At 42.7% G+C, this 23,866-nt stretch overlaps 1 protein-coding gene across 1 annotated transcript in view; it reads right to left on the reverse strand.

The window, feature by feature from the left end:
- Positions 1-772: 772 nt before the first annotated feature.
- Positions 773-23,866, reverse strand: part of VWA3B (von Willebrand factor A domain containing 3B) — a 64,302-nt gene continuing 41,208 nt past the window's right edge. Inside the window, exons 21-28 of the mRNA XM_033052477.1 lie at positions 20,664-20,782; positions 13,880-13,930; positions 12,489-12,708; positions 8,876-8,996; positions 8,013-8,137; positions 5,536-5,673; positions 4,889-4,986; positions 773-1,766 (exon numbers count right to left, since the gene is read on the reverse strand). Of these exons, the coding sequence (XP_032908368.1) occupies positions 1,577-1,766; positions 4,889-4,986; positions 5,536-5,673; positions 8,013-8,137; positions 8,876-8,996; positions 12,489-12,708; positions 13,880-13,930; positions 20,664-20,782 (1,062 nt within the window). The 3' untranslated portion in view covers positions 773-1,576. The remainder of the gene's footprint in view (positions 1,767-4,888; positions 4,987-5,535; positions 5,674-8,012; positions 8,138-8,875; positions 8,997-12,488; positions 12,709-13,879; positions 13,931-20,663; positions 20,783-23,866) is intronic.

Consider the following 23,866-nt stretch of genomic DNA (forward strand, 5'->3'; position numbering starts at 1 on the left):
CTGCCAGTAAAAGCCGGCATTCGGCGATTGTTACAGTGTTACTGTGTTGCCCTGGCTCCCTGCAGGCAGCACGGGGGGGCGGGGAGAGAGGCGGGAGAGTTCTCTTCTTTCCTCCTCTGCCGCAGCCCAGGGGAGGGGGGGGGGGGGGGGGGGGGCGCGCGCCACCATTGCCGCGGTTCGGGGAGGACGGGGGCCCTGCGCCGCCATTGCTGTGGCTTGGGGAGGAGAGGGGGGGGGCTGCGCCGCCATTGCTGCGGCCCGGGGAGCCGACGGGGGCCCTGCGCCGCCATTGCCGCGGCTCCGGGAGCCGATGGGAGCCCCGCGCAGCCATTGCCGCAGCTCGGGGAGGAGGCGGGGTGCTTTGTCCGCGCCCACCGCCGGCGCCAAGGGCGCAGGAAAGCTCCGTCCCCGCCTGCCGCCGCTGCCGTAGGAGCAGGGGAAGCTCCGTCCCTGCCTGCCACCACGGGGCAGCGCCGACCCGGGGTGACCGAGCCCAGTGGCAGCAGCGGCCAGCCCCGAGCGGCAGCGCCGGGCTGGGCCACCTGGCCCCGTCAGCAGCCCCTAGCGGGCCGAGCCTGCACAGCCTTAGCTCAGCCAGTAAACCCCGCCCTCCCGCGGTTCTGTTACTAATTGCACGTGGGTCCTCGCTGCGAACGACAGAGCGGCTTATATTCGTGTGCGGCTTATCTATGGACAAAAACCGAAATATTTGCCAACACCCAGAGATGCGGCTTATACTCAGTGCGGCTTGTATTCGTGAATTTACTGTAAATGGAATTTGCAAGCAATCTTTAAAAGATGAGTGAGAACACAGAAGCAACATTCAGATGAGCCAAATCAAGTTGATTGAAAACAAGATGACTGAGTAAATTTATAACCCATCACTTCTGGACATAAATACACAATGGGGCTGTTGAAAACGTATTTAAAATGGTACAAGGAGGTACACCTAGCAAGTATGGATAAAAACCCTGTCATCTTTCCACTAAATGAAAAGCTGACTGACATAATGGCAGGCCTACACTAACCCAACCTCTGCTCCAGAGTGACAGAGAGTATAGGCACTGCTGTCAGCTTTAACTGAGCCAGCTCATACACCAAAAGCAATTTAATCTCTGAAGCACTGAGATACAGGAGCAATAATTTAAAACCCACAATACAGACATAACTTAATCTAACAAAGCACAAGCAGTAGAGGGACTGGAATATATACTCTGCTTACAAGCAGGCACTAAGGTTTGGTGTTACTGTATCCTCACTGCTACTACAACTGTTAGGGAAATTAAGGTGGCATATGCTGTAATCTGCTTTATTCATTTCTTGCTGTTGCTGTGAAAACACATGCTGAGAAGGTGTCAAGAACAGTTTCTAAAGAAGGTGAAAGAATTTCATCATATAGGACATGGGAAAGCTAACTTGGCTAACACCCAGAAATGCAGAAATCTGTTTCTTGTGTGGGGAATAGCTAAAGGCCCATCACAGAAGCTTAATTCTTAAAACTTACACTTTTCCAGAGCTACATCTTTACCTCCAAATTCTTTCTTCTTGCTAGACAGTTAATTTCTTCCTGTCTGTTTTACTTCACTTCCAGAGACAAAAGATTATCAAAATCTGACATCAACTCCCTGCGATGCCTTTTGTCCAATGTTGACCTCTTCTTTTTCTTTTTTCTCCTCTTTTCTTTCACAATACTTTTCTTTGCTTCTCCTTCTCCTTCATCTTCCACAGGTGGGCGAGGGCAGGGCTTTGCAGTCTTACCATCCAGGCTGGAAAACCAGAAAAGGAAATCCACAAAGCTAAAAGCACACATCTCATAAAGCCTCTTTTACATGGCACAGATTTCACCTTTCTCCATATCTCACAGTACTGACAAGAGAAGGACTTCTCACACTCTTGACCATTTGACAGGGCTATAAATGTTCTACAATACAGTTTCCATTTTACTAATAGAATTAAGTGAAGGATACCCTAAAACAGAGCTCTGGCCCTTAATCATATTTGCCTCTTATGACTCCAGAAAGGATGTGGGCAAAAAGGACCCTTTTGCTCTGTGGGTCCAGATCACACAGTGTTTTACTTTACATATGGAACTTGTTAGCTATATTTGCAGAGAGCTTTTTCTCCATAACTATTTCCTTCCATAGTGATAGCAGGAAAATGCCCCAAACAGATACTAAAGTCTCATACTAAAATTGTAAGAGCTGTATTAGTACCTCTAAAGAATAGTCAGTTAAGCATAACCCCAATACACACCACAAAAACATTAAAAGACAATCCCAAACAACTCAGAGCTGGAGTTAGCCAAACCATTGTAATACATCTACGGGCACTGAGGATTTCCTGTCGACATGGGAACCTGGGAAGTGCCTTTTAATTTTTTTTCCCTTACTACTCCAGTACTTAGCATAAAGTGTTGGTCTCTTTTTGAGGTTCTAATATCATATTGTATTCAGAATTTTTTATTCCTTTCCAATTAAATTATGCTTTGGCATTGTTCCTTTCAACAATGTCAGCACTTTCTCATTAGATCTGTGCACACCCATGAGCAATATGCTGCAGTGTCCCCCTCTAAGAAGGACACAGGAGGGAGGGATTTATTTCAGAAATATAATAAATAACAAATTTCATTGGAAAGCACACTTCCATGCCCTCATAAAAGGCAGGGGTTCTAGTGCATTCATTTGGTGCATTCACTTCAGTTAATTCTCCAAAGAATTCCTGTTTGCCAGTGCATAACTCAATTTTCTCCTCATTTGTACATAAAAATGGCAATTCAGCTTGCTAATAAATTCTCTTTGGAGAGTGAATATTTTTACTAAAGCACTTTTTCATGAAACAAAGCATGTAGAATAGACACTATTCTTATTGCTTATGCATTTAATCACATCTTTTCTTAATAAGGTACTTCATTTAGAATACAATTCAACTCAGTGGAAGGAAAAAACTGCTGATTTTTCTGGAATTCAGACCAGTTATATACCTGCTTCTTTTCAACTGGTTGTATGCATTAAGAAGGAAACCATGGTCTTCAGGTTTGCTTTTTGGTGACAAGAGGCGACTGTCATATCAATGATGTGGCCTGGGAAAAAGCACTGATGTATTCCCAGATTTGGAATTCTGCTCAGTAAAGAGAGGGTATTCATTTGTTTGTGTGCTGTGTCTGCAAGCTGGTGGAAGGTTGAGTGTCAAACTGTACTGGGATCACTACTAGAAAATATGTGGGAATCACAGGACTTGAATTTCAGTTGCTTCTCACTCCATGCCTTCTCAGTGAATCCATAGATCAGCCCACAACTGGTACCCTCACTCATAATTTTTAGATTAAATCTTTAATGATGATAATCATATTAGAACATTTCAGTGAAAATTAAGAACATCTGTGGGTGACCAAGCACTGGAGCAGGTTTCCCAGAGAGAGTGTGCAGTCTCCTCACTGGAGATACCATTTGGATGCAATCATGTGCCATGTGCTCTGGGATGACCCTGCTTGAGCAGGAGGATTGAACCAGATGACCCACTGTGGTGCCTTCCAATCTGACCCATCCCATGATTCTGTGATCTAAAATTGCCTTGAATAGTGGAATATATTTCTCTCTACAACTACCAGAAAGGAAAGTGTAGCTGGGGGTGGGTTGGTCTCTTCTCCCAGATAACCAGTGAGAGGACAAGAGCACACAGCCTCAAGCAGCACCAGGAGAAGGTTTAGGCAGGACATTAGGAAGAAGCTCTTCACAGAAGGAGTGAATGGGCATTAGAATGGGCTGCCCAGGGAGATGGTAAAATCACCATCCTTGGAGGTGTTTAAGAATAAAGACTGAATGTGGCACTCAGTGCCATGGTCTAGTTGACAAGGAGGTGTTGGGTGATAGGTTGGACTCAATGATCCCAGGGGTCTTTTCCAACCAAGCTAATTCTGGGATTCTGTGATTTTTCCTGTTCATGTTTCCTCTTGGAAATAAACTTCCCATGATGGAGATTATATGATTCTTTTGCAGCAGTGCTCATACTACAGGAAAGAGGAAATCCTTCATCTTGTGGATGTCAAGGCAAATGGAAGATTCAAAACAAATTATGTTTTTTCACACAAAATGTTAGACTGTGCGACTCCCCCAGGAAGAAGCTATGAATGATGAAGTTTTACATGGTTTCAAAAAAAGTAACTCCACAAATTCATGGAAGAAAATTCCATCAAGGCTGTTTAATACAGAGACTTCAATTCTGCTTCAGAGAATTTTTAAATCCCAAATTATTGTAGGTTGGGAATGTATTTTAGAGAAATATCCCTGGATGTTTGTTCTGATCTTATTGTCCATCCTAAGGTTGTCTGAAAATGTTCGTCTTCTAAAGGGTGTCACAATTTCAACTGGATTAAACTAGAACTTAATACATGATGAAAATCCATAAATACCTGGAACCACGGCATTTTCAGTGCACACTTCATATCTTGCTGCACATTAATTATACAGAACCTAAGTAGGGGCTCATGCTCATCTTACACACTCTCTCTCCATCATTCTCCATATTTAAGTCCAGAAGATGAACAAGTACCGTAGAAAACAATTGCAATTTAATGTGCAGCTTTACATAACAATAAATATCTTAAAAGGAAAGTAAGATCTACAACAAATAGAAACTCCATCTCACGTTTCAGCAACCCCCTTAACAATTTTCTGGGACTAAGCTTCAAACCACCACATCCCACCAATGTTTCCAGAGTGAAAATAGGGCAAGAGATTCTCACATAGTTGCATGAGTAGAGTAAGCCAGTTCACAATAGCTGTAGTTAGAGTAATACATATAGAAACCTGACAGTATAGCTGAATTTAAAGTGCTACATTTAGGATTCAAATTTTTTAAAATTTGGTATTTTCAGTTCAAACGTACTCACATCTCATAATCCACTGTCTGCACTGTTCTTATGTACTGACACGAATAGATATACTTGGCTTGGCTGATTTTAATGAGCTCGCTTCTTACACAGTGTTCCTGCAATAACACAATCAACATTCATCTAATTTAAACTGAAATCTCATAACCAATGAAGATAAATATGCATAAAAAGTCAACTGTTTAAATGAAACTGCAATCAGCCTCTAATAAAGACAATTAATATAAAAGTTTCAAGTACAAAGTAAATTTTCTGTAATGCACGTTATAAAAATGCAGTAAAATTATCATAATGGCTTACAAACAAAAAACAAAATAAACAAACATAATGGAATTAATTTCAGACTATACTGACTGTGTTAAAACTCCCTGTTTCTTATTTTAGAAGTATGGAACTTGTGAAAGCCACCAAATGTATGAAAGAAGGAAGAACAGTGTATGATTTAAGAATAAATTATCCTACAGAATTTCTTTGATCAGGTTTATTACATGAGCTCTTCATTGCACTCTGAAATCTGATTTACTCTGGTTAGCTGGAGACTCAGATTGGGATAGGGAGCTCATCAGCCTAGAAAATTCTATCTGCCTCTTCAAAAACAGAATAATGGTAAAATGGCCAGACTGGTATCATCTTCTAGGATTACTTACCTCCTTGCTGTTGAACATCAGTACTGTGTAGAGTTTGTCACCTGCTTCCACTCTCTCTGGTGTTGCTATGACAATGGCAGGTGCATAATATTCATTTTCTGCCTTTCTCCCAGTTCTGGCAAGCACATAGTCTCCAACCTGCACACCAGAAAAGCATCAATGCAAGAACCATGTAACTTGTGAGGTTTACAAGATACAAAGCGCAACTACTAAGGTATTTTTACATCATTCTACCATGTTCCCATGATTTAATATAGAGCATTGAAAGAAAAGAACTTGGTTCTTGCATTTCTGATCATGTAATTTCCACTGAATCAGGAAGAGAACACAAAACAAAAATAAAGGACTGAGCTCTACCAAATGTACCTGGGTTATCTGGCAACTGAATGAGGAAACTCCTACAAATTGTCCATTCCCTTGGATTCTATGCATTTTTTAAGGCTTTCAACAAGTTTTTAAGCCAACCTTGGGAATTTTAGATAATTCCAGATGTAACTGATTTATCCAAAATTGTTTTTAAAATTAACACAGAAGTCAAAATTTTACATCAAATTCTGCAGGTCTCTAGAGTTGGATACAGAACTGACAGAAGTATCAGGAGCTACCATATCAGGATTTGCCTTCATCTCAAAGTGAAAAAAAGGTACATCTCTAGTTTTATATGTAGCAATGCAATTATAAACATGTTTCTTTAATTCATAACAGACGGATCAATGCTGCAATCATCACCTTTCTGGTGTGTAGAATAAGAATCACCAAAAAAACCCAGTTGTGATTACAGATAATCAGCTGATAAATTTTAAAGAAAACCAGAAATGAAACAGGGATTATAATTTTTTATTACTGTTATTTGCCTTAGTATATGGTTATTTGCTGGATTTAAAACATGCTGTGGAAACCAAATGGTTAAAAATTGATGTAAATCACACTGAAGTATAAAAGGTTCTCTTACATTTATAATCTATGTACTCGCAAACAATAACTGTACTACTAAATAGCTCACCTTTCCTCTATGGGTGGGGAAATATTCATGTTTTATAAAAAAACAATATACAGTAAATTCACGAATACAAGCCGCACTGAGTATAAGCCGCATCTCTGGGTGTTGGCAAATATTTTGTTTTTTGTCCATAGATAAGCCGCACACGAACATAAACCGCTCTGTCGTTCGCAGCGAGGACCCGCGTGCAATTAGTAACAGAACCGCGGGAGGGCGGGGTTTACTGGCTGAGCTAAGGCTGTGCAGGCTCGGCCCGCTAGGGGCCGCTGACGGGGCCAGGTGGCCCAGCCCGGTGCTGCCGCTCGGGGCCGGCCGCCGCTGCCACTGGGCTCGGTCACCCCGGGTCGGCGCTGCCCCGCGGTGGCAGGCAGGGACGGAGCTTCCCCCGCTCCTACGGCAGCGGCGGCGGGCGGGGACGGAGCTTTCCCGCGCCCGTGGCGCCGGCGGCGGGCGCGGACAAAGCACCCCGCCTCCTCCCCGAGCCGCGGTAATGGCGGCGCGCGCTTCCCGCCCCCCCCCCGGGCCTCGGCAATGGCTGCGCAGGGCTCCCGTCGGCTCCCGGAGCCGTGGCAATAGCGGCGCTTCCCCCCCGTCGGCTCCCCGGGCCGCGGCAATGGCGGCGCGGCCCCCCCGCATCCTCCCCGAGCCGCGGCAATGGCGGCGCCCCCCCCCGTCGGCTCCCGGAGCCGTGGCAATAGCGGCGCTTCCCCCCCGTCGGCTCCCCGGGCCGCGGCAATGGCGGCGCGGCCCCCCCGCATCCTCCCCGAGCCGCGGCAATGGCGGCGCCCCCCCCCGTCGGCTCCCGGGGCCGCGGCAATGGCGGCGCCCCCCCCCCCGTCGGCTCCCCGGGCCGCGGCAATGGCGGCGCCCCCCCCGCGTCCTCCCCGGGCCGCGGCAATGGCGGCGCCCCCCCCCCCGTCGGCTCCCCGGGCCGCGGCAATGGCGGCGCCCCCCCCCCCCCCCTCCCCTGGGCTGCAGCAGAGGAGGAAAGAGAGCTCTCCCGCCTCTCTCCCCGCCCCCCGTGCTGCCTGCAGGGAGCCAGGACAACATGGTAACACTGTAACAATTGCGAAATGCCGGCTTTTACTGGCCGGTGCTTGGCTCGGCACTCTGGCTGGCACGTCTGGGGTTGTAAATGTCAGAAAATTATTAATATATTAGCTGCACCCGACTATTAGCCGCACTTCTGGGTTTCCACCAAAATTTTTGTCAAATTGCTGCGGCTTGTATTCGTGAAATTACTGTAGATTAATTTAGAACACACAATTTCAATAAACAAAGTAATAGAATTACAATGAAAACAATCTTCAAACAAATGACAAACTTCATGTTGAAACAGCATGATAATACTATAATGAAAAAATCTTCTTTAAAATAAATAAATGTATTTAAAAGTTTTTTTAACTCTATAATTTATTCTATTGAGCAAGTAAAATATAAAATGCATATTTGCAATAATGAAAAAATAGTTTTTCACCTGCAGATGTGGGCATGGCATAGCACCTCCCACAGGTATAGTGAACTTGACAGGGACATCACAGCTCTCCCCATTGCTGAAGTCAACAAGTGCAGATGTAGAACTGATATTCCTTATCACAGTTCCTGAAAAAGACCCAGAATAAAATATTCAAATTATTTTACTTTCACCTCTTGTGGTAATTATTTCTTTTAAAAATCCTGTAGGCTGTCACACATCACTGAGGTCAAACATGTCTATACTATACATTCTTCATTTTCATTTAGCTACTGTAAGCTGTGCTAGGGCTGCTTTACTAACCATTCTTAATACTGCTAGAAAAAGAAAATGAAATCTTTTTCAACCACAGGTCTGAAATTTGTAAGTTGATCAGGTTAACATAATAAAACTGACAGTTTAAATAATAAAACTACTGCCACAGTTAAAAATATGTAATTGAAAAAAAATCCCAACCAAAAAAGTAAAGGTAACACAAATATAAAGACATACATAAGAGAATATTTTTCTTAAGAAATAACAGAACCGAGTTTTACCTAGTAACCATTCTGGCTTAAAATTCAACAAAAAGACAGCAGCATTTAGTGATATTTTCAGACACATGCAAAAGCTTGGCTTACTGTTTTCTTTCACACTTTTCATAGACAAACATATAATTGCTCTCCAACTTTACAAAATTAATGTCTTCTTATAAATGTGTATATATATTTATGTGCACATACAAAATATATATTAGTTTTTCATGAATATACACATGCAATATTAAATGTCATTAAGAAAGAAGTAGTTAATTATGACCATAACTTATGTTTTATCAGTATTAAGGAACACTAAATAATACTGAAAATATGGACAAAAATGTATACCTGGATAATAAAATCCTGTGATGTCTGATCTTGCAATTACCTTTTGGCTTTTGTGAGTCACAAATATTTGACGTTTTTGTCTTGTCTTAGACTTCAGCTTCCCACTTTCTTCTTCAAGTCTCTGTAATTTGACATAATTATTTTTCTACAACAGTTAATGCAGTCCATCTTAATCTGTTCTTTGGAATTATTTTAAAATCGAGGCAATGTAATGCTACGAGATCTGTAAGAATGCACTGTAAATTGTAAATGCACTTTAAACTTTCAGAAGTAAGTCCTAAGTACAGGAAGTACTCATGTAAGAGTTTTCACTATAAAATCCTGTTCTGTATGGTCAAAGAATACCTGCATTTTCATGTGTTTAGGCAGAAATTTACTTTGATGAATTATAGGCTTTGCTTACCATTTTCCTACAAAAAATTTTACAAAGCTACATAATTCATATTAAAGGATGAGGTAAGGGAAAATCAACTCTTTTTTCAGAATAAGAATATTTGCTCTACACATTTATTTTGTCCAGATAGGAGAGTTTTCACTGTAATCTGATTTGCATTAGAAGTACCTCACTGTATGGGATGAAGCATTAAAAAATCAAATATGAAATCAAACAATGTTCACACAAATCTTCAAGTGTCTGGGAAAAAAAGTTTATTTCCACACTATAAATTCAAAATTTGACATTTTCAACCATTTTAAAACATTCCAGTTTAGCAAAATATTGTACCACATCTTCCAGACCTAACACTGTCCATTATTCTGTCTTACTAGTTTAGGTTCTTCATACACTAATTATTTTTGCCATTCTGCTCACAATAATGTTCCTAAATATAAACTGCAAACAAATGCAAAACAAATGAATGAAACACTAAATGAACACTAAATGAAAATTGTGGCATTTATTTTCACAACTAAATAAATCAGTTTCACCATTAATTTTTAAAATATTTATTAGCCTATCTCCTACTATTTGCAGTCATCTATCTCTTACATAGTTCTTTTGAATCATAAAGATATGCAACTTGAAATCTCAAACTTTTCCCCAGGTCTACACATTGTTCTGAAAAACTACCATAAGTCACAGACTCTTAATAAAACCCCTGCTTGCTAGGATGTGTATGACTTGCTTCTTTTTCTGATAACATTACTGTTCTAAAAAAAAAGTATTCGATTTGATACTTTATTTTCCCTAATAGTCAATAATGATGGAAATGATATTAATAACTTTGTCTAAGTTGTTTGTTCTCAGTTTCACTACAATTATCACAATCTCTTTTTTTCAAACTCCCCCTTAAAAATCACAAACAACCCAAGGAAAAATGTCCTAAAAATAAGCAAAACACACAAAAGAGGAAAGGAGATATAAATGAGAGATATATGGGATTTTTCTAGCTTATTCTTTACCCTTAGAACATATTAATTATATCAACAGTTTGCCTTTTCAAACTCAGAACCAGGGGCTCTTTACAGAGCTTAACTGACTGCTTGAAGTATATAACTCAACAAAGGCTGACCTGAGAGCAGACCTACAGTTCAGACACAAAAAGGTATTTGGGTAAAGCATTTACTTAATTCCTCAGGCTCCAAAAGGACAGCTGCTGCTGAATATTTATTATCAACTAATTTGTAATGCTTGACTAATAGCTTGGGCAACTTCCAGCACTCTACATTAATCCAAATACTAAAGACGACACAAGCATCCACAATGAGGATTCCGAGTCATGCAGATTTCAGGTGGCTCAGAAACACTGTCTAAATTCAAATCCATCTTTCTTTTCTCTCACACAGCATTTAGGTGTTCAGCAGGATTGACCCAGACACTATTTGAGTGGCCATTTCTGGCATTCAGTATTTTTATTACAAAAGAGCCCCATCTGATTCTCAGGGATTTTTACCATGTTTCGCTCTGCTTCTGTTGAAGGTAATGCATTAAACCACAATGGGTGAAGGAGACTTTGTTTGCTTCCTCCAGTAGCTGCTACATTTTTAAATTCCCTTTCAAAAAGAATAGTCTTCGCACTTTCCTACTATAAGTGAGAATAGATGTGAAAAATACGCACAGATCTCCATGTATCTTGGCTCAAACTCTGGGTTTTCATAGTCCTGACACCTGCAGAGTCAAGCAACCACCACTCTTCCCTGGGTGCCAGTGGGAACAAGACCATCCTATGTGGACCTAGCCCATTTTTATACAACAGCCTAAAAAGAAAGAGCTAACAACTAAGGTGTTTTATTTAAAATTCAGTGAAAAAATCATCAGGAAATTTAAAAGTCTGCTTTGCTGACTAGAGTTTTGGGATAACTGTGATTTTTCTATGATGTCACAATGACAATTCCATGCAGTGCCATATCAGCTATTTCCTTGCTGTAATATATTTCAGTTGGCAGTTTATTTCTCTAGACCCATTTTGTGGGCAGACATCACAAAACCTTCATCTACACTTTTAAAAGGCTCCTCATTTTTCTTCATTTTCTCCCACTCTTTTTCTACCACATAAACAGAATTCTAATTACATCTGCATTTCTGCCTCTTACTCTTGAAGCCTTTCAGTTGCAGATTAGCAATTACTGAAGATGCCCCTCTGATTAGACTCCTAAAGCGGGTTGACTCAGGATAAGTGATTGCACAATGTTAATCACATCATGTCTGAGAGCACACACTGGTTATTCCAAGGCAACAGTAAAATTACACTCAACAAATGAAACATAAACATGTTTCTGCTGCTCTTGTATTGGGACATTATACAGCATAGGTAAATCAATAATCAAAATAACTGCAACAATAATGTAATATTTTCAAACTAATATGAAATGAATCAAGATCATCTGTTTTTTGAAGACATCCAAATGTTTCCAAATGTGCAGTCATAATGGAATTTAAAAACTCAAAAAAACCCTCAAAAAGACAGAAAACACACACACATACATATACAAAAACACTAACTTCAATCATAGTTTCAGAGTAGCTAGACTAATGTATTAATGCTAAACTAAAGTATTAATGAAATGGAGAGAGAAAAAAAGCCTCTTTGCCTAGCCAAAAGTTGGTGCCCACTTCAGAAGGACCTCCAGATGCCACTGACTCAGTTCACAATGCTGTGATATTGCACCAGTTCATGTATACTCACATTTTAGGGACAATTAAATTTTAATGTACAAAGTTGAATCCCACCTCTTCTCTCTGCATTTCTTTTACAAGAAATGTACCATGGAAGATTACAGTGAACTCCTCCAATATTACAAGATCTTTTAGTCCTGTTTATCAGATATTAACCCAACCACAAATCTTGTATCTAAATTGCCTTTAATATATCTGTTATTTTTCTTTCCTGCTATCATTGCAGCAGAGATTAAGATCCTTTGCTGCAATTTATTTCTAAGAGGCTTGATTTCTGTGGCTCTCTCTAAAGCTTCAGAACTTCTACTTCCCCAATATTTAAAAAAAAGTAACTGAAAGCTTGTTCTCTTTTAAAATACCTTCTTTTCTCCATCCCTTTTATTTACCATCATGCTACATGTCTCCTTTATCATCTATGATCATGGAAAAAAAAGAGTATTCCAGAGGTAAATAGTGAGAAGGAATACCTTAGGGGGAAAAATCTTTCCCATGTATTACCTTTTTATTGTTGCTTATGCGTGATTCTGAGCTTTTCTTGGTTTCCTTTTTGACAGCTTCCTGAAGATCAGAGGCTTGCTGTATATATGTTAATGCTGTCAATATCTCATCTTCTAACAGTTTCACATCTTCATAGGAAACTGGCCATCCTAAATTCTCTAAAGCCTCCAGTAAAGCTTCTTTATGCTGTATATATTGGACTGGCCCATCCTCTTTAAATCTTAAAAAACACATATATTTTAAGAAATCAGTAATCACAAGTAGGAAAAATTTTAATTACATCAGTGCTTTACAGATAGAGTCACAAACTGTGATGGCAGAATAAAGAATCAGATTTGCTCAATTCATCTTCTGCATGCTACAAGTTCTTGCATTTCATCCAGATACTGCTGTGTTCAGTCAAACAATCATGTCTGGTATAACTATATTTTATATGAAGACAGCTACAGGGAAATTCAAGTGGCTGAGCCATAATTTCTAAAAAATAAATCAAATGTTTTAATATCTATGCACCAATATTAATGATTAATATGCTCCTCTAGCAATAGACTGTGCAACTGCTATGTTTTTTTCATCACATGCATAATTTGCCATATGTTATCAATAATTAAACATTTTGGACGACACCCTGTCAAACTTCTATACTCCGCAACTCATTGTCTAGCAAGAGATATCTATTTCCTTTTTTTTTCATTACATGCTTTTTTGTTTAAGAGTCTTCATTTCCTCTGTGCACCAGAATGAGGTTTTAGTTCTCCTTATTAATGATAGAACTGTAGGTTTTCTACTTATTAGCTTATGTCTTCTTAAAAGCATTCTAGTTGTCATTCCCATTTTTCTGTGAAGAACTATTTCATGCCCATTCAGTTTTCATTAATTGATCTTTGCTTTATTCACTGGGACAAACAGATGCTAACTTCACTGATTTTTATACAGCAATTAATTTTCTAAATCAATATAAAAATAGGCCAGTTAACATAGTATAAACTTCTGGAGTGAAATATAGTTTCAGCACATGCTTTTAAGGTGCTTATTACACCTTAACAAACCAGCCACTAGAGAGCTCTTTATGGGATGAGAGAAGATTTACTTTGATGTCGAAAGCAATGACATGCTGCCCTCCCAAGGCCCTCCACTTGACACTGATTAAGGATAGAGAAGCAACATTCAAATGGAACACAAGTCCTTTCCTTTAAAAATAATCAACACCACAAAAAGGAGGTCCAGAATTTAATGTCACTCCATATCATATGTACATTTTTGAAAGCAAGGTATACTTACGAAATATTTGAAAATTAAACCAGTTGGTTATAGAAATAGTGATAAAAAACTACCAAATATTTACGATCAGCCCTTCAGAGTACATTAGAAAACTAAAAGTGATAGCTTACTTGTCTCTTTCCTCCTGAGATAGTGCTCTCCAAATAACTAGGTTCAGGCGCCTATTAAAGAAAGCAAAGCAGTTTTTGAGGGAATGCAGTTCCTTGTGCAGCTGATCATCTCAAAACTAGCAAATAAACACAGTTTCTTAAGATATCTGCACTGATTTGTATTCCAAGCACACTGTATCATCAAATTGTATCCTTATGGTTCAGCTATGGAATTATCAACTGTAAAAGAAGATGGGAAAACAGTATCTTCCATCAAATAACAGCATGACTATTTCTGGGTCATAGAAGGTTTAATGGCAATCACTGCTCCTTCCTGACAGGATTTTCTATGGATGGTTGTCTTCAGCACCAGCAAGTTAAATCAAATAACAAAATTTATTAAATTCCAGTTAAGCTGCACAGTTCCTACAACTAAATGTTTTCAGAAAATGTAGTCTGAATGTAGCAATGCTAATTTCGCTTTTTTTTCCCCTGCTAAGATTACCCCTCAGTTTTGCCATTCAGGTTTCTAATTCATTAAACTCTGCCTATGAAGACAAACTACTGACAGGAAAACAGAAGTGATTATTTCAAAGCAATGTAGTTCTGAGATCTTTTAAAAGCACCACTAAACTTTCTGCTTTTGCTTTTTAAGACATAAATTTTAAACTCTTGTAAGATCATCTAGCTTTTCTTTATTAACATCCCAGACAAGCCATCACTCAATTACTTAATTTCACCTATAGATCCTAATTACTGTAATTCTAGAAAAATTTTCCAAACTTCCTTTGGATACAAGAACAAATTCATTGCTAGGAAAAATTCAGATTGTAACCTGATGGACTACAAGTACAGTAAATTCACGAATACAAGCCGCACGGACTATAAGCCGCATATCCGGTGTGTTGCCAACATTGTTGCCTTTGTTAATAGATAAGCCGCTCCCGGAATATTAGCCGCAATTTAGTTCGCTGCGAACTTTCACAAAGTTGTCATTTAGTAACACAATCGCGGGATCGCGGGGCTTACTGGCTTACTGCCGACCTTGGAAACATTGTTTCCAAGTGAAAAAAGACACACCCTTTATTTACAAGCCGAAAAAGACAGGAACAATAGTGTGGTCATTTTGCGAGCATTCCCAATGGATCTGCGTTGCCTTTAAACAGCCGCTCAGCCGCGCGGGCAGGCAGCTGAGCTCCGAGCGGAGCCACATCTCCGTGCTGGCACAGACACCCCGCTCAGCCCCGCGGGTGAGCGGCGCCCCCCAGCCCTGTCCCAGCAGGGCGAGCGGCTGCTCTGCCCCTCCCCCTGTGAGCTGAGCGGCCCCCCCCCAGCCCTCTCCCAGCAGGGCGAGTGACTGCTCTACCCCTCTCCCAGCACGGCGAGCGACTGCTCTACCCCTCTCCCAGCACAACGAGCGACTGCTCTACCCCTCTCCCAGCACGGCGAGCGGCTGCTCTACCCCTCTCCCAGCACGGCGAGCGGCTGCTCTACCCCTCTCCCAGCACGGCGAGCGGCTGCTCTACCCCTCTCCCAGCACGGCGAGCGGCTGCTCTACCCCTCTCCCAGCAGGGCGAGCGGCTGCTCTACCCCTCTCCCAGCAGGGCGAGAGGTTGCTCTGCCCCTCTCCCTGTGAGCTGAGCGGCCCCCCCCAGCCCTCTCCCAGCAGGGCGAGCGACTGCTCTACCCCTCTCCCAGCACGGCGAGCGACTGCTCTACCCCTCTCCCAGCACGGCGAGCGACTGCTCTACCCCTCTCCCAGCAGGGCGAGCGGCTGCTCTACCCCTCTCCCAGCACGGCGAGCGGCTGCTCTACCCCTCTCCCAGCACGGCGAGCGGCTGCTCTACCCCTCTCCCAGCACGGCGAGCGGCTGCTCTACCCCTCTCCCAGCACGGCGAGCGGCTGCTCCACCCCTCTCCCAGCAGGGCGAGCGGCTGCTCCACCCCTCTCCCAGCACGGCGAGCGACTGCTCTACCCCTCTCCCAGCACGGCGAGCGACTGCTCTACCCCTCTCCCAGCACGGCGAGCGACTGCTCTACCCCTCTCCCTGTGAGCTGAGCGGCCCCCCCCAGCCCTCTCCCAGCAGGGCGAGCGACTGCTCTACCCCTCTCCCAGCAGGGCGAGCGACTGCTCTACCCCTCTCCCATCAGGGCGAGCGGCTGCTCTACCCCTCTCCCAGCACGGTGAGCGACTGCTCTACCCCTCTCCCAGCACGGTGAGCGACTGCTCTACCCCTCTCCCATCAGGGCGAGCAGCTGCTCTACCCCTCTCCCAGCAGGGCGAGCAGCCGCTTCATCCTTCTCCCTGCAAGCCTAGCAGCTCCCTCAGCCCTCTCCCTGCAAGCCCAGCCAGCCCCGCAGCCGCACAAGACTGAAAACACTTTAAAAAGTACAGAGAAATATCACACACTTTTATCGAACTGCCGAGGTAACTCGCCGAGGTAACTCACCCCGATAACAACCCCCGCCCCTCAGTAACGCCGCCATCCACAGGCAGGCAATAAGCTGTTCTCTGATTGGTTCATCGTCGGAACAACGGGAAACCATGGATTTCAAAGTGTTTCGGCTCGGGACTGGACTGGTATGATACTAGGTAAGGGCAGATATCACATTTTTGTCCATAGATTAGCCGCACCCAAATATTAGCCGCACTTCCGGGTTTCCACCAAAATTTTTGTCTAATTACTGCGGCTTGTATTCGTGAAATTACTGTAGTCTTGCCAGATTTACGGGTGCATGTACAAAAACAAGCACATTAACAACATAATACTAAATACTTCATGAATACTAATACTTGATGAATACTAAATTCTTGATGATTCATTTTATCTACCAGAAACTAAGTCCCAGCATTTTTAGAATACAAACTACAGTAGTTTCACGAATACAAGCCGCATGGATTATAAGCCGCACCCCCGGTGCCTCGACAATGTTGCTGTCTTTGTCAATAGATAAGCCGCACCCCGAATATTAGCCGCACTTTCGTTCGTCGCGAGAATCCGTGCGCAGCTTTCACAAATTGGCCAATTAGTAACAGGATCGCGGCATAGCGGGCTTTACTGGCTCGGGGCGGGGCCAGGCAGGCTCGGCCCGCTCATGGTTGCCGACGGGGCCGGGTGGCCCAGCTCAGCGCCACGGCTCGGCGGGGCTGGCCGGTTGGTGCTGCCGCCGCTGCCGGGCTCGCTGGCCCCCCTCTCCCGTCAGCACCGCCCCACTGCCGCGTTCGCTCGCCCGGCTGGCACGGCTGCCGCCGCCGCCGCCGGGCTCGCCGCTCGCCCCGCGCCGCGTTCGCTCGCCCTGCGCCGCTTTCGCTCGCGCCGCTTTTGCTCGTGCCGCGCCTCGCTCGCCCTGTGCCGCGCCTTGCTCGCCCCGCGCCGCGTTCGCCCCGCGCCGCTTTCGCTTGCGCCGCTTTCGCTCGCCCCGCGCCTCGCTCGCCCCGCGCCGCGCTCGCCCCGCGCCGCGCTCGTGCCGCGCCGCGTTTGCTCGCGCCGCGCCTCGCTCGCCCCGCGCCGCGTTCGCCCCGCGCCGCCGGCAGGGCTGCCGCCGCCGCTGCCAGGCTCGCCGGCCGCCCCCTCCCGTCTGCACCGCCGCCGCGTTTCCTCGCCCTGACCGGCACTGCAGGCCCCCGCACCGCCGGGCTCCCCCACGCTGCTGGCCCCGATTCTGCTGGGCTTCCCCCGCTGCCAGGCAGCCCCACCCGCCGGCCTTCCTGCTTCTGCCACGCTCCCCTGCACTGCTAGCCCCAGTTCTCCCGGGCTCCCCCGCCCTGCTGGCCTGGGCTCTGCCGCCCCCCTGCCCCGCCCTGCTGGCTCAGGCTCTGCCGCCCGCCCCCCACACTGCTGGCCCCGCCTCTGCCAGGCTTTCCCACCTCTGCCGGGGCCGGCCGGGCTCCAGCTTGGCTTGGGGCTGCCGCGGGCTCTCACTTCCGTGTTGGCAGCTTTTAGAATTTTGTTAATGTATTAGCCGCCCCGGAATATTGGCCGCACTTGCGGGTTTCCACCAAAATTTTGGTCAAATTGGTGCGGCTTGTATTCGTGAAATTACTGTACTTAGTTCATTCTCAATATACAGTCTCAGCATGCTCCAATGCCTATTTCATCCTTCTAAATTTGCACACTCATAACTAAGTTGGCTATAAAAGCTTCTGACTATACAAAATCATACACATTATGAAGCTTTCACTGTTTTTCTCTTTTAATACTATATATTCTCTCTGTCAGACCACAAAAATTCTGCCCCCACCACTTTTCTGCCCCTAAATCTAATGCTAAACTCAATCTGCATACGGAGAAAATACTGGCATGTTTGCTTCTCTGCTGGAAACCTGCATGTCCTGATCTATTGTTTCATCTACAAATGTCAGAATAAATTTGTGACCAACCACTATTTACAAAGCTGAACTGCAGCTTTTGGAAATTCAGTTACTAGAAAAGGGCTATGACATCTAGACAAAAAAAATTTTCACTGGCTTGCTGTTTCACATGTAGAGGAAAAGCAAAGAGATCTCTTTTTTTGTACTGTCTATTATAGGATCTTCAGGTAGATTTGTCTTCTATACCTCTTCTTCATGGAAGTAGGAACTGGATCCTACTATTGTAAGCACACAGATTCAGTGATCTCTGTTGGTAAACAGAAGTAAACAGTAATCCTTACCAAAGTTTTAGGGAGACTGTGGAAATGCTATCAGAGTTTAATCAAAAACAATTTTCTTTCCCTTAAAATCAAAGTCAGTAAGTGTAAAAAATTCAATGAAAAACTTGAATTTTTTTCAGAATTCATCATCACAAATACACCACTTTAACCTTCTATTAAAATAAGTGACAAATCAATTTCTATGAATCCTTCTGATAACATCAGTGATACCAACATTGTCTCAATGACAGAACAAACAAAACAAGAGACTTTTATTCACTGAACTCCATTAATACTAGACATAGCAAGCAGCATTTTCAATTCAAAATTCTTTATTTTACCACAAAAGATCTACAGTAATTTCACGACTATAAGGTGCACCCTTTTGACTAAAATTTTGGTTCGAACCCAGAAGTGTGCCTTATAGTCTGGTGCGCCTTATATAATGGACAAAGTTCGGAAATTTGCCAACCTGGAAGTGCGAGTTGCGAGCTCAGCCGGAACGCACAGGAGCTGTGGCCGCGCGAGGGAAGCCGGGAACCATGGGAGCCGCGGCTGCTGGGCAGGGGAAACCGGGAACCGGCGCCGCCACCAGGCGGAGGGACGCCGGGACGCGGCGCGGCTGCCAGGCAGGGGGATGCTGCGCAGCTGCCAGCTGGGAAGAAGCAGGGAGAAGCCATGCAGCCACTGGCCGGAGGGACGCGGTGCGGCTGCTGGCTGGGGGGATGTGGGGAGAAGCAGCATGGCGGCCACTGGCCAGGGAGAAGCGGGGAGAAGCAGGAAGAAGTGGCGCAGCGGCCGCTGGCCGGGGAGAAGCAGGGAGAAGTGGCGCATTGGCTGCCGGCCGGGGAGAAGTGGAGAAGGAGGGAGTCGCCGCCCCTGGCCCGGCACTAACCGCGCAGGGAGGCAGGGAGGGAACCACCGCTGCCGGCTCCGGAGCGGTGCTAAGCATGTGGGGACGGAGGGAGCTGCCGGCTCCAGCCCGGCGTGAATTGCACAGGGAGGGAGGGAGGGAGCTGTTGCCGCCAGCTCTGGACTGGCACGAATTGCGCAGGGACGGAGGAAGCCGCTGCCCGCCGCTGGCCCGGAGCAAGCTCTGCGGGGAAGGAGGGAGCCGCTGCCGGCCTGGCGCAAGCTGCACGGGGAGGGAGGGAGGGAGGGAGGGAGGGAGCTGCCAGCCCGGTGCGAGCCATGTCCACCCCGAGCCAACCCGGACCGCGGGCAGCCCCGAGCTGGCACCGCATGCAGGTGAGAGTGCCAAGGCACCCGGTACGGGGAGGGCGCCTGGGGCTGCATTTAAAGGCTACGCCAATCTGTGAAAAATGTTTGCAATTTGAGCACCTGCCAGTAAACCCTGCAATTGTGCGATTCCGTTACTATTTCATTACTTTGTTGCATGCAGCGCAGCTCCTCGCTGCAAAAAAAAAAAATGCGCCTTATAGTCCGGTGCACCTTATATAATGTACAAAGTTGCAAAATTTGTTGGCTCCTGGAGGGGCGCCTTATACTCCGGTGCGCCTTATGGTCGTGAAATTACTGTATCTAAGACAATACGATTGAAAAAGAAAGCTTTGGTATTTTAGAAAGAACTGGTATGATCATAGAGCTAGCAAGGAAAATAAGACCCCCTCAAACTAACATTTAATTAAAAAGTACAATACATAAGCCTCTCAAAAAAACCCCACACCAAATTTAAATTGTCAGTTTCTTATTGGTGCCTCAGTTATATTCTTGCATGCATAGATGGTGATAGAGAGCTGGCAGCAAAAAACAGGTCCTTAATTTAAGTGTCAGCCTATGGATATAGGACCTTAATTTTAAGTTAAAAGTCTGGCTAGCATTGTATGTTTAAGGGCAATTCCTCTCGAGGAATGACTGGTTTCAGGTTTGCTCCCAAAAAGTAAAATAATTTTGCTTTTGTCACTGAACAAACATAATATGAGCAACATGTTGTTATTTATCTCCTTGCCTATTATCTGTTTTCACATTTGCCTTTTTTAGTGTGGTTTTTTTTAAGAAAATAAAATTTCTCCTACATGTTGATGGTGGATTAAAGTGTGTCAACATAGAGAATTATCATTATAGAGCAAAGCATGTGTGAGGAAATACTGAGTACAGAGGAAAAAACTGAAACATGACAGTAACCATAATAAATTCCTGGTGAGTAGACTTGCCTCTCATAGGATTTAATTGCTTGTTCCAGCTTCTCTTTATAGGCATCAAGATTCACTGCCCAAGGATTAATTAGCGCAATCCCCTTCTTGTCACTGCTAACATGGGCCAATGGTAACATCTATTACAAAATAAAAGACACAAATATCATTTATCATACAAATTTTCAAATGACTGAATGCCAAGACTCAGAACAGCCAGAAGGAACACTGGAAGAAGAAAGACAATGTTAATCTCCCCAAAACTGTCTTCAACACATATGACTGAGTGGGAATCTTCCCCAAGTGTCTGTCTGAGATCAGGATATAATGAGAAAAACATGGATGAGGTTCAATTTACATTAAACTAAAACCTCTGTAGGGGGAATAAGACAATTAATCAGAAAATAGAGTAATAAAGAGAATTATTGAATTGAGAAAATTTTTCAGTGATGCTTTGTGTTTGCATCATCTCAGCACAGCTGGATTCCAAATTGCAACAGTATAAATCATTCTTTTAGGAGCTGTGGTGTGACTTCATATCACCCTTTCTTTCCAAGGACCTCTTCTCTCTGACTAATAAATCTGTGTCACATCAGTGCCAGACCACATCAAAGCTCTTAATATGAAATTAATCTTAAAATCACTTAGAAGCTAAAGACAATGGGAACATGTCAGTGAGAGCATCAGAGACAGATGAGGTAAATCTCTGCCCATAACTCTAAGCAGTGATATCTGGCTACTTGTCATTTCCAGGTGAAGTTTGAAAGCTGGCAGGCAGGGAAGTGATGACCCTCTTTCAAGTCCTGCAATGCCTTGATTGTTGTCTACAAAGTTACTCAAACCAAGGTAACAGAAGCTCAGCAGGACCTCACCATGTAGGATTCTGCACAAATTCTGAGAGTAATTTCAAGTACCAACAGCATAATTTGCAACATGACTATTTAATATCATTTATAAAAATACTTTGTTTAGAATAGAAGAGGCAGAGAAACATAAACACATTATTATACTTTTGAAGATAAAAACCAGAATGGAATGCATTCTTAGCAAATACTAAACTTGAAATACTATGCATACTTTGAGAACAATGAAAACTGCTCATGAAGTCAAGTGAAATTTGACATATTCAGCTGATAGAAATCACTGAGTAGTTTTTTATTGCCAAAATATTTTTTTCATTTCCTAAATTAAATACTTTAACTTTCACAATAAAAGAATTCACTTGGTTCAAAATGGCTTTTATTTCAAACCCCAAGTTTCAAAATCTTAAAGACAAAACCAAAACACAATAACCCTATAAAAATTTTCTTATTTTAGACCAAAGAAAGATGGTTTTGTTGGCTGAATCTGATTCTTTTGAGCAAAGCACTGAGTCAAAACTCCATGACTTGCAAACCTGTACTTAGATGCCATAACCTGCAACATATATTTGCATAATTCTACAGGGAAGTTTTCCCTCAGAATTACCATAGCATCATTTCTGAATATGAACCTGGATGGGTAGTTTAATAAATTAACTTTGAAATAACTGAGGTGAAACTGACAGATAGCACAGAACTGAAAACAACAGGTCAGCCTCTTGTTAATGAACAGTTGTCATGGAAACCTTTTTCTTACTGCATCTCCAAGGTAAGAGAACTGTTCATACTTATTCTATCATCACTGCTGGTAAAGGCCAAAAATAAAAATTTTACTATCCCCTAAAAAGCAAACAAGGATGTCTGTATTCCACATCGAGAAAACTAAGATCTCAGAAGGAACAATGCAAAATTATCTGCACATTTATTATCTTCAATGAAGTGTTCTGAAGTACTGTAATAATCAAGATCCTTAAAGTCTCCTATTCAAGCTCACTGTCTAGTGTCTATTTTCTTGATATGCTGGTGTGAAGCTTGAAGTGGATTCTGTAGCTCAGAAATTCTACTGCTTTCACCTTGTGTGCAACCCTTAACCTTCTGTTTCTTTTCTATACTCAGCTTCAGATCCAGAAAAATCCATTCCTCTACACATAGAACAATAATTCTTCACTGCCTGAGAAACTGGGTGTCTGATTACAACTAATGGAGACTCGTAGGTATGAAGAAAGTACAAAAATTATTATTCTGCCTTAACATCCCCAAATCTAAAGAAAGCCCATGGATCACTGTTTGGATTCTGTACAGAACCTGTTAATTAAAATAACACTGAATTTAATTCAGTCCTGAACTAGACTACCAGGAGTTGCTATGAATTGTTACTTGTACACAGTACTTGCTGAATCATAGTTTAGACTATTTTCAAAGACAGACAGTCTTTTACAGAGTGCTTTGGTTTTTGCAAGGGTTTTCTGCAATGAATTCAAAGAGCTGTTCATTGAGAAACATGGAATTAAGAGGACCTCTTAAGTATATTCAGAAGAAGATGGAAAAAGAAGTAACTGCTCACAAATGAGATGTAAAAGTTTTGTGAAATTCACGATGACTTTTGTTTGACATTTATGGTAGATTGTTTTGCGCAGTTTTGTAACTATTGCATGTCTGAACTTTTTTGAAAAATGGTTATTTTGCATCTGAAATGTTAAAATGTACCTTTAAAATGTTCTCATATAAAAAGATATCTTTCAATTCTATTTTTTAAAAATCCCACTCATAAAAAAATTCTTACAGATCTTGGTTTTGACTTGGTTTTACCAAATAAGAGGAACTGCTTTTACCAAAAAGAGGAACTGTTTTTTCTTCTACAGTCTGCATGCTTTAGCAAAAATTATCATTCTTAAATTAAAAAAATAAAAATGAATACTTTAAAATGTAAAATTATGTATATTTTCTACAAATCTTTTACTTAGTTCTATGCCACATTCTATTACGAATGTCTTGTTCTTTGTTTATTATTTTTTTAAAAAAAGTTGTTTAGTTTTTTCTTTGAGCATTGTTTAAAGAAACAGTTTTTATAAATTGAAATGAGCTGCATCATATTCATAGGACTTTTGTAGGATACATTGCACAAGAAAAATTAGAGCAACTTGCCATGAAATGGATTTCCTATAAGTGGAATGGCAATTCAATCTTTATGATACAAAATTTCCCCTAAATTTTACAAAACTTAAAACTGCCTAAAATTTCATTTAAAATCTCTCAAAAATTAATTTTAATTACATTAAAATTTAATTACATTAATTTTAATTTAATTTAATTACATTTAATTACATTAAATGTACATTAATTTAATGACAATACTTCTCAAAA

The sequence above is a fragment of the Catharus ustulatus genome, chromosome 2 (genome assembly GCF_009819885.2).
Source record: "Catharus ustulatus isolate bCatUst1 chromosome 2, bCatUst1.pri.v2, whole genome shotgun sequence".
In the NCBI taxonomy this organism is placed as follows: Eukaryota; Metazoa; Chordata; class Aves; order Passeriformes; family Turdidae; genus Catharus; species Catharus ustulatus.